This window comes from Oncorhynchus keta, chromosome 32 (assembly GCF_023373465.1).
Source record: "Oncorhynchus keta strain PuntledgeMale-10-30-2019 chromosome 32, Oket_V2, whole genome shotgun sequence".
NCBI classification, from domain to species: Eukaryota; Metazoa; Chordata; class Actinopteri; order Salmoniformes; family Salmonidae; genus Oncorhynchus; species Oncorhynchus keta.
Window position 1 is genome coordinate 21,179,458 of NC_068452.1, and position 11,639 is coordinate 21,191,096.

The 11,639-nt window shown below is 46.1% G+C and overlaps 1 protein-coding gene across 1 annotated transcript; it reads right to left on the reverse strand.

The window, feature by feature from the left end:
• Positions 1-215: 215 nt before the first annotated feature.
• On the reverse strand, positions 216-11,275 carry LOC118365778 (histone acetyltransferase KAT2A). Its single transcript, XM_052490878.1, has 18 exons — positions 10,924-11,275; positions 10,476-10,602; positions 7,063-7,208; positions 6,846-6,935; positions 6,562-6,743; positions 6,159-6,350; positions 5,901-6,007; positions 5,641-5,748; positions 5,313-5,449; positions 4,932-5,140; positions 4,690-4,816; positions 4,416-4,526; positions 4,186-4,329; positions 3,895-4,009; positions 3,763-3,799; positions 3,569-3,632; positions 2,816-2,900; positions 216-2,581 (listed from the first exon to the last, which is right to left on the reverse strand). The coding sequence occupies exons 1-18, from the start codon at positions 11,146-11,148 to the stop codon at positions 2,388-2,390; spliced, it is 2,400 nt and encodes a 799-aa protein (XP_052346838.1). The 5' UTR covers positions 11,149-11,275; the 3' UTR covers positions 216-2,387.
• Positions 11,276-11,639: the final 364 nt, after the last annotated feature.

Sequence of the window (11,639 nt, forward strand, 5' to 3'; positions counted from 1 at the left end):
GCCCTTAATGGGCCCCATTCTTACCAGTTGTGACATCAGGAGAACAAAACTGGAAGACACCATGAGAACACAAGTAGAGCATGTCTTCAGGCATTTAAAACAGCCTGAATAAACCTTATGGTCAAACCTACTAAACAACACTGCGTGGTTACTGGAACATAAAAAAAACGTGTTTACTGAAACTAGTTGCCATCTTATAAGATAATAAGCACAGATAAATTTGACTATAAAAACTTTATTTTCATGAACAATATTACAGTAAAGAGCTCTTCAAACCATATAACTAAAAGAAACTGTAGCCGTGCTAATATTTTTACATTTCACTCACAGAGTATTTTCAGAATCGTAATGCAGCATACATAGGTAGATTGAGAGATACATAACTGACAACCCTGAATAAAGAAACATTGACATCACTTTAGTTGCTCAAAGCTAGTCATGATTCAAGTACAAACACACACACACACACAACAGTTCAGTGGAATACTCAACCACCCCAGCACAGACCAGTCAATTCCCCCCAAAACGTTTTACAAAATAGCAGAGAACCAAAGGCATCTCAAGAGGCAGACAATCAGACACCGACCATGAACAAGAAGTGGGTGTGTGTGAATAGCCGTGGCCATCTCAGTAACAACACAACAGAAATGGATGCAGATTATAGTTCTCCATCATGCGATACTGCTTGTGAGTATGGAGTGAACACCAAACCAGACACTTGTTTTTTGTGTGTTTGTCAGCCATTATCACATTAACACAATGCATATCCACCATAGAAGAGACAGAACCAGCAGGGAGGGTAAGTGCTGTGCATCACCCACATACTGTATTGACAGGGGCTCTATGGCCTTTCAGCGAAATACTGACAAACCGAACGGTCATGTTTACCACTGTGGTTGGATCCTGTGCTTCCATCAGAAACAGGTTATTTCTAGGACGAACAGAAACCTAAACAAAAGGGTAGCCAGTAACCCTCAGAGTAGTCTCCCGAGGCAGACGGGTTGGCTCCCACATTAACAACGCTCCTGTTGCCGCCCTTGGTCTGGGATACCAGAGACTACCCTCAGATCAGGCAACACCATTAAAACAACAATGACACATTAATACGCCATCTCTGATATTTCCCCAAGAAAAACAACCATGTTTGAGATCAGTGACATGGCCATACTGGCCCAGAAGAGAATGGGAAAAGAACAGTATTGACGACTACACTAACATTAGGCCTAAGTATCTTCAAATGTAGCGGTAGGTTTTCATTATACCGTTCAGGTGAAATAATAAATAAATACAAAGTTCAACATACAGTAGTTGTCGGGAAATTATTCGAGGGCAACCATGAAGATGAAACGTATAGGAAAGTTGGAAGTTTTGCTACTGACCAATCACATGATGCCAAATCCAACATAAGGCAATGTCAGACAGGGATATCTATGGTCACGCTTCAGGCTGACTACATTTCAGTTGTCACATTGTATCAACCGATGGTTAGCGTGTCCTGTTACATGACGTGGTTAAATGGTTAAATAGCTATCCGGGGCCTTGTGAGGTGTGGCAGGCGTCTGCGACGTAGTCAGCCTGCAACGCGGACATTATCTGTGACTGCGACCGGACTTTGACAATGCGAGTCGGAACATTTCTCGTCTTGTGTTTCTACCCTCCAAGGTCTACTGGGCCTCTTTTCAAGTGTATGTCAGTACAGGAAGGCAACAACGGCGTAGGTCCTCCCGCACCCTACTCACGTTTCCACGACAGTACCAAAAAATACAACTCCCATCTGGAGGAGCTGCGAGTGTCAATGTCTAAGCGGGCATTATTTCATCCCGATTGAGAAACAATCCCGTGAAAATGCCGTCCTGTAATTTGAACGTAACCTATGTGGAAAGTGTGACATGATCTGCTGTGGGACCAGCCGTTTAGGCACAGGAATACGTTACAGCTCCTTCTATGTGTCACTTAGAGCAAGGATGAAACCAGAATGAGACGGCAACACACAGAGAGATTCTATACTACAGAGGGGTAGTGAGACGGGGATAGAGGGAGACAGACAAACAAACAGAGAGTGAGAGATTGATGGAGTCATTTCGACACATTAACAAACTTAACCTCGCCCATAGAGCCTTTCCAATTACCTCCACGAATGTGTTGTTTTACTCCACTGTTCCCTTCGACCACCAGTAATATAAACATGCATAAACACACACTGCCATTAATAAAGGCTTCCTAAAAGAAAAGACGAGGGGGGAAAAGGGTTGGAATATGGCTAGCAGTGACCCCCTGACGATGTCATCACAAGACAGTGTGTGCGTGCGTGAGTGAGTGTCCACGAGCGCTCCTTCCTGCTGTTCCGCAGTGGGGCCGTCGTGCATGGTGACCCTGTGACCCTAGCTTCACTTCTCGATCAAGCCCCCTTCCTTCAGCTTAAAGTAGAAGAACTTCTCCAGGGTGTTGGCACACTTGCAGTACTCGCTGTCCGGGGGGTTGTATTCACGGCAGTTGGTAATGACGCGCTGCAGGTCTGCTATGAACAGCTTCTTGGTCACATAGTATCTGTTCTTCAGCCTCTCCGTCATAGTCTTCAGATCTACAGGAAGGAGGGAGAGAGGAGAGGGAGACACGTAGGTTATATTTGAAATATTCCTTCAGCGGGTTTAACGGCATATCCAGACAGACTAACAATTAAAAGCGCATCGAGTTGGTGAAACATGGAATGCTTTTTTCCCTATTTTAATATCAAAATGAGTTCAAAGAGCTGGATAATTGTCATGGCTGGGACATATAAACAAGCCAGGGAATAATGAGCAGATGATATACTCACCAATGGGGAAGCGTATGATCTCGTAGTAGTCTGGAGCCTCAGTCTTTTTCACAGGCTCCATGAAGGGCCAGGCATCAGGGTGAGTCTGGGATAGGAACACAACCACACCGTTGTTAGGACTTTCAGTCTGAATCCCAAATGGTCCCCTATTCCCTACTGAGTGTACTACTTTCGATCAGGGATGTTTTTTTTTACCCCCTTTTTACTCCCCAATTTGATGGAATCCAATTGGTAGTTACAGTCTTGTCCCATCGCTACAACTTCCACGCGGACTCGGGAGAGGCGAAGGTCGAGAGCTGTGCGTCCCCCGAAACACAACCCCACCAAGCCGCATTACTTTTTGACACAACGCCCACTTAACCCGGAAGCCAGCCGCACCAATGTGTCGGAGGAAACACCGTACACCTGGCGACCGTGTACTGCGCCCGGCCCGCCACACGACTTGCTAGAGCGCGATGAGACAAGGACATCCCGGGCCGGCCAAACCCTCCCCTAACCCGGACGACGCTGGGCCAATTGTGCGCCGCCTCATGGGTCTCCCCATTCGCGGCCGGCTGCGACACAGCTTGGAATCGAACCAGGATATGTAGTGACACAGCAAGCACTGTGATGCAATGCCTTAGACCGCCGCACCACTCGGGAGGCCTTTGATCAGGGATTATATAGGGAATAGGCTGCCATTTGGGATGCAGACCCGTCTGACCACTCCTGAGGTTGAACACTGGGTTGTATCGGTGCGTGTCAGTGTTTTACCTTGACCTGGGCCAGGAGATTCTTCAGCATGTTGTACAAAACGTCAGGGTCTTTTAACTCTTTCCTACAAGACAGGATAGGTCATAATATATGAATTCAATGACATGAGTGTGATTGTAAAGGCTGCCAGTTCTTTTATGACAACACTGCACATCATTTTTTAAATTTCATGATAGACCAAACATTCAGCTTACACTTTCTCCTTTGCACTGGGCTTCCAGCCTGTCTCCCCTAGGGAGAAAAAAAATCACTAAACCATGACATCGGACAAGGCATTAATAGTCTATACCCTGAACAAGGTATTAGAAGGACCCACAGCCACTTACTGATGCCAGGGATGCTCTCCACAGGGATCTGCCGTACCCCCTCTTTGAAGCAGGTGAGTCCTGGGTATACCTTCCTGATCTGGCTCTGCTTCCTCTCAATCAGCTTCTTAATGATCTGACCAGTCATGGAAACACAGGGACATGTTGACTAAAAACACACCAACATGGACATTAACACTGTCCTTTCATCAACAGATGGAGAAAGGTACAGAGATGCATAACCGTCCACTGACATTCACCTCAACCTGTGTGCCCCACAATGTGAGGACTTCCTACAGAGAGTCCTCTCACCTCTTTCTGCCTCTTGATGATATGAGAGAGCTCCGTGTAGGGGATTCTGGGATTCAGCTCACACTCCATGAGGGTAGCCCCCTCGTAGTCCTTGATGTAACCAAGGTAACGACTCTTAGTCACTTTGATGTCTTTGGAAAAACCCTGCAATGGCAAAAAGAGCCAGAGGAGAGAGGTCAAAGGAGAGGTGAGGAAGAGAGGGAGGTACATGTTATCATCCTATACCATACCTGCTTCTTGAAGTAGCCAATGGCGTACTCATCAGCGTAGGTGAGGAAGTACAGGATGCTGTGCTTGATGTGGTACTCCTTTAGGTGGTTCATCAGGTGAGTACCGTAGCCCTGAAACCACAATGGCAAACAATCAGGGGGAAATGTTGGGCTCTTTGTCCAACATGCATTCAAACTCCAATAAAGTCCAATAACAAGCCATTAAGTCCAACTTACCCAGGTAATTCATTCCAGTATTTTTGCTGTTGTATGTAATGGAGAGGCGCGTCCATACCTTGACTTGCTCGTTGGATGTGACGGCACAGAAGACGATCTCAGTGAAGCCCTGGGTGGGGAACATCCTGAAACATATCCCCCCGATGACACGGCCATCTTTGATTAGGGCCAGCGTCTTGTGCTTCCTGGACAGAGAACGGTCCAAGGCAGCGGGGGAGAAAGGGTCACAAAAAGTTCATTTCAAGAGGATTGGCTGAAGACGGGGTACAGGTGAGAGACACCGTTCAAATGTCTACGTACGGGTCAAACACGAGGCGTGTGATGTACTCTTTGGGCATGCGAGGCAGCTGGTGGGAGAAGACGTTCTGCAAGCCCACCAGCCACATCAGAATCTTCTTGTTGGACTTCTGGGAAAGGGAGTTCCCTATGACATGGAACTCTATGATGCCCCGCCTCTCCTCTAACCTGGCTGTCTCATCACGAGCAGCATTGGCAGACAGCAGACTCGTCTAGCAGAGTGTGACAGTGATGGTCGACACAGTCAATTAATTATATTCCTTCGAACAAACATCCCGTTTCCATACTTAGATGTTAAGACTAGATAAAACATCAACGTAAATATCCATGTTGCACTGGCGAAAGGACATTAAATGATGAGTCTCGGTCTTGGGAAGAACTCACCTCTGGGCCCAACATGGCAGCCGGGTCAGTGATGGTCATCATCACCTCGTTGACCAACTCCATCGGGATGTCTCCCATCACTCTGATCCTCTTAGCATCCTCCAGGGTCAGAACTTCTGGAAGCTTCCTCTTCTCTCCTGAGGAGAGACAGTACAACCACCATTCATTTAGACGCTGTTTATGTGTGAGGCTATATCCCACAGAGGCATGGGAAATAAAATCTCTCACGTGGGACAGATATGACATTAAAAAAAACAAACGTCAGCTATTACTTCACACCTGGTGCAAAGCAAAAAGTTAGCTTGGCGGGGTTGCCAGAGTTACTGACCTGTTATGGGCTCGGCCACGCCAGAGTCCAGCCCCAGACTGCCTAGCGAAGGGCCACTGTTGCCTTTAGAGAAGGAGGGCGAGCCCGACACTGCAGCAGGGCTGATCACTGCCATGATCAGAAACACAGCACAATGACCGAAACCAGACAGAATGATTGAAAATGGAGAGCAGGAAATCATACATTACATGTTGTACAACCTATAAGTGCCTTTTTGGATCTTATGAGAACCACTTATTTAGTTGTTAGGTGCCCCTCACCTAACTGGTGACCCAGCTGGCCCCCCTCGGAGGCAGGCATGGTGAAGTCAGCCTCCCAGATGGGAGAGTTTTCCCCATAGATCTCCTCCTCTAGCATAGACAGAAACCTGGTAAACAAACCCTTTGTTACAAGGCACAGATACACAGCATCCATCTCACTCACTCCAGAATCTTGGTTTGGTTGTAACTCGAGGGAGAAACCACAATAAGTATCAACTTTCCAAGCGGATTACTACAGATTGGTTGCACACCACGTACTTGGGAAAGTGTGTGAGGATGAGTGTGCGTTTCTCTGGGAGGAGCTTGTCCTTCTCCACTCGGAACTTCTCCAGGAGCTGGCGGCGCGTCACGGTGAAGATTGACTTGAGCAGACTGCGGCCAAACACCTGGGTGGTCTCATAGCGCGGCAGGCTGTCGTTACTCTGGGGGACATGGCAGTAGCATAGCCACCTGGGAAACAAGACACAGATTAGATTACAGTAGTTGTGAGTCACTATTGATGGGAACAAAATGAGCAGACTGCAGTGAGACCTCCACATGAACAGAAAATAAACCAGATGCAATACAACAATATCAAAAAAGCAAGATGCAATACGCTGCAAATTAAAAAATATTTATTTTCCACAACACATGGCTCACACACACACACACACACACACACCTGGTGTAGTCCACTTTGTAGGCTGTGCCATCATCCTTCTGGGACCGCTGGCGGAACTGTGTGGGAGTCTCCAGCTTCCAGTAGTTGAGACACAGGAGGAACATCTTGGAGAGCTCAAACATCGTCTGCCTCTCTCTGGGTGCCAGGTGGCTGAATTTGTACTGAACGAAGTTCAACACTCCCTGAGGAACAAAATAAAACAAACGTGTACAAAAAGTACTTTACCGTTGGGGGAAGAAGGACAGAACAGCTTGAGAAACAGGTAGGAAGGAGACTGTTACTACCTGCTCAATGTTGGGTTTCTGAAAGGGGGGACTCCCCAATGATCCCTCCACTATCGGCTGACTCATCTGCAAGATGCATTTTCTCAGCAGCTGGGGGGGAGGGGGGTAGAGACCAACAGAGAGAGAGGGTCAATATGTGCTAAGCGAGAAAAGTAGAGGTTATGGCCATCTACACTTGTCTGGCTGGTTGGAAAGGAGGGGGGGGGTGATTTCATACCTTGAAGAGGTAGAAGTAAACCTGCTTGGTGTCCGTGTCCTCCTCCTTGTGCACAGACATAAAGAGGTTCTCCACATCCACCACCATGCCCAGCAGCCGGTTGATCTCCTCCTCTGACACGTTCTCCAGGTGGGACACATGGGCCGCTGCACAGGAGGGGTTCAATAACAGATCAGCCTCTTAAAGCGTCAATCAGCAGTTGAAACAATGACTGAGGACCCCCTCAAAAAGTTGAGGAATGGGGCCGGAGAAACGTAACGACTCTCAAATTCATAGACAGAGCTACGGATGCAAGGACTGACCATCCGTGGTATTAGAATGATAGTTTTACCCATGTTTTTAGGCTCTACATCGTTTCACCTCATACAAGTACTTGGGAGTAAGGCTAGACGGTACACTGTCCTTCTCTCAGCACTTATCAGAGCTGCAGGCTGAAGTTCTAGAAGTCCTCTATCGTAATCGCTCCTCTTTCACCCCAGCTGCTCAACAAACCCTGATTCGGTGTACCATCCTAACCAAGCAAGATGTAATTTATAGATCGGCAGGTAAAGGTGCTCTCGAGCGGCTAGATGTTCTTTACCATTTGGCCATCAGATTTGCCACCAATGCTCCTTATAGGACACATCACTGCACTCTATACTCTTCTGTAAACTGGTCATATCTGTATACCCGTCGCAAGACCCACTGGTTTATGCTTATTTATAAAACCCTCTTAGGCCTCACTCCCTCCTATCTGAGATACCTACTGCATCCGTCATCCTCCACATACAACACCCGTTCTGCCAGTCACATTCTGTTAAAGGTCCCCAAAGCACACACATTCCTGGGTCGCTGCTCTTTTCAGTTCGCTGCAGCTAGCAGCGACTGGAACGAGCTGCAACAAACACTCAAACTGGACAGTTTTATCTCAATCTCTTCATTCAAAGACTCAATCATGGACACTCTTACTGACAGCTGGTGTCTGCTTCGAGTGATGTATTGTTGTCTCTACCTTCTTGCCCTTTGTGCTGTTGTCTGTGGCCAATAATGTTTGTACCCTGTTTTGTGCTGCTACCACGTTGTGCCGTTGTCATGTTGTGTTGCTGCCATGCTGTTGTTGTTGTCTTAGGTCTCTCTTTATGTAGTGTTGTGTTGTCTCTCTTGTTGTAATGTGTGTTTTGTCCTTTATTTTTATTTAATGTATTTTTAATCCCCATCCCAGCAGGCCTTTTGGTAGGCCATCACCGTAAATAAGAATTTGTTCTTAACTGACTTACCTAGTTAAATAAAGGTTAAATAAATAAACATAAAATACAAACAAACTGCTATTTTGGGTTCTGATGGGGTACGACGGTTGAACTAAGCTCATTACGCAAACACAAGTTATATTCTTCAAGAATCAATAGGTCTTCAAGGTCTTCGAAAGCCAAGTTAACAAACAGATCACAGACCGTTACGAATCCCACCGTACCTTCTCCGCTATGCAATCTGGTTTCTGGGCTGGTCACTGGTGCACCTCAGCCACGCTCAAGGTCCTAAACAATATCATAACTGCCATCGATATGAGACAATACTGTGCAGCTGTATTCATCGACCTGGCCAAGGCTTTCGACTCTGTCAATCACCGCAGTCTCAACAGCCTTGGTTTTTCAAATGACTGACTCGCCTGGTTCACCAACTACGACTCAGACAGAGTTCAGTGTGTCAAATTGGAGGGCCTGTTGTCCGGACCTCTGGCAGTCTCATGGGTGTGCCACAGGGTTCAAATCTTGGCCCGACTCTTTTCTCTGTATACATCAATGATGTCACTCTTGCCGATGGTGATTCTCTAATCCACCTCTACGCAGACGACACCAATCTGTAAACTTCTGGCCCTTCTTTGGACACTGTGTTAACTGACCTCCAGACGAGCTTCAATGCCATACAACTCTCCTTCTGTGGCCTCCAACTGCTCTTAAATGTAAGTAAAACTAAATGCATGCTCTTCAACCGATCGCTGCCCGCACCTGCCCGCCCGTACAGCATCACTACTCTAGACGGTTCTGACTTAGAATATGTGGACAATTACAAATACCTAGGTGTCTGGTTAGAACGTAAACTCTCCTTCCAGACTCACATTAAGCATCTCCAATCCAAAATTAAATCTAGAATCGGCTTCCTATTTCGAAATAAAGCATCCTTCACTCATGCTGCCAAACATAGTCAGTTTTACGAGGGTATCCTACCGATCCTTGACTTCAGCCATGTCATTTACAAAATAGCCTCCAACACTCTACTCAACCAATTGGATGCAGTCTATCACAGTGCCATCCGTTTTGTCACCAAAGCCCCATATACTACCCACCACCGCGACATGTATGCTCTCGTTGGCTGGCCCTCGCTTCCTATTCGTCACCAAACCCACTGGCTCCAGGTCATCTAGAAGTCTTTGCTAGGTAAAGCCCTGTCTTATCTCAGCTTACTGGTCACTATAGCAGCATCCACCCATAGCACGCACTCCAGCAGGTATATTTCACTGGTGACCCCAAAGCCAATTCCTCCTTTGGCTGCCTTTCCTTCCAGTTCTGCTGCCAATGACTGGAACGAATGGCAAAAATCACTGAAGCTGGAGACTCATAGCTTCCCTCACTAAATTTAAGCACCAGCTGTCAGAGCAGCTCACAGATCACTGCACCTGTACATAGCCCATCTGTAAATAGTCCAACCAACTACTTTATTCCCATACTGTTATTATTTTCTTTTTAAATATTTTTTTGCTCCTTTGCACCCCAGTATCTCCACTTGAACATTCATCTTCTGCACATCTATCACTCCAGTGTTTAATTGCTAAATTGTAATTTCTTCACCACCGTGGCCTATTTATTGCCTTACCTCCCTGATCTTACCTCATTTGCACACACTGTACATAGACGTGTTCTATTGTGTTGACTGTATGTTTGTTAATTCCATGTGTTGTTGTTTGTGTCAAATCAAATCAAATGTATTTATATAGCCCTTCGTACATCAGCTGATATCTCAAAGTGCTGTACAGAAACCCAGCCTAAAACCCCAAACAGCAAGCAATGCAGGTGTAGAAGCACTGCTTTGTTTTATCTTGGCCAGGTCTCAGTTGTAAATGAGAACTAGTTCTCAACTAGCCTACCTGGTTAAATAAAGGTGACATAAAACATTTAAATTAAATGTATAAGAACACAAATGGATGTAGCAACTGCTGATTTCCCCTTTAAAAAGGGAGGATATCTAAGTATTTTACTACTCACTCAATAAAGATATGAGACTGAAACCTACATTGTGCAATTCATATTATAATTATTGCTATTATGGAATAGCATACAGATTCTATATCTATGATGTGTATTGATGACATTAGGTTCAGTGTGATCATGGAGCGTATCTATCCTTCAAACTAGTGTTGAGTCATAAAGGCAGCCTACCCAGGGCATGCCCGCAGCTGCGGCAGGACTCGCTAAGGCTGGCCGCTTGTTGCTGTAAATCCATACTTCGGGTGGCAGTCGGCGGTTGTGGATTCTTCCAGCCATTGCACTTGCATGTGTCACTAGCCTAAAAAAAAAAAAAAGAAGAGGAAAGTAAATCAGAATCCCCACACTAGCACCATAAAGCAGATTCATGCTCGTTGGCTGTCTTAGTTAGCAAAGTTGGTTAACCTTGCTGTTGCTAACTATATTCTTGACAGTAACGTTGGCTACGCCATATACATTTATGAAGGCTATTGTTGCATGTTAGAAACCAAATACAAATGGTGTTTTGTTTCCGTTTGTTGAGACTGTTATACCAGTAGGGGAAATGGCTAGTTAGCTAGCCTAGCCATATAGCTAACGTTAGCTAGCCTAGCCATATAGCTAACGTTAGCTAGCTAGCTACCTTGCAAGCGGAGAAGACGCCGAGTTTCTCGAGCTTTTTCGCCCGTGGAAAAGCTCTGACTTGGGCTTTTTTCTGACTCGCCCGCTGTTGTTGGCTAAGACCTGGCCTGACTGGGTCACTGTTCCCCGATCCAGATCCCACCGCAGCAGCGTTTGACCCAGCAGTCCCACCAGACTGAGCTTGATGTAGCCGGGGTTGCAAGGCCTGTGCCACCGGGTCCGACATATCAAAACGCACGCTTCACTGCTGCTTGTTCCAGTCAATGGTGCGCGTATTCTTATCATTGGTTCCACTCCACCCCTGCTTGGGTCGCTCACCTCTCCCCTCGCCCTGGATCTGAAGAAAGGCAGTATGGGTACTGTAGTCTGTGGCACCTGCAGCTTGCCTAATGTATTGAAAGTAGCCGGAGTAGTCAAAGTTTGCAATAAAAACATAGAAATGCATTTACATAGAAAAATACGTTATTACACTGTTGAATTAGGTACACTATTTATTGAGCAACATTGAGTATAAATCCAACTTGAAAGATCCAGTAGAGGTCAGTAGAGGACTGAGGACTGTTGTGAGAGGTTCTTATGTAGGATAAATAATCGAAATAACTTAGTGTTATGTGAAATAACTTAATGCTTTTTGAAATGAAAGGCTTCAACTTTGGGGCAACAGCTGTTTACAATTAGTATGGGAAAATAGAATCTGCCCCAACTATTACTGTTAAG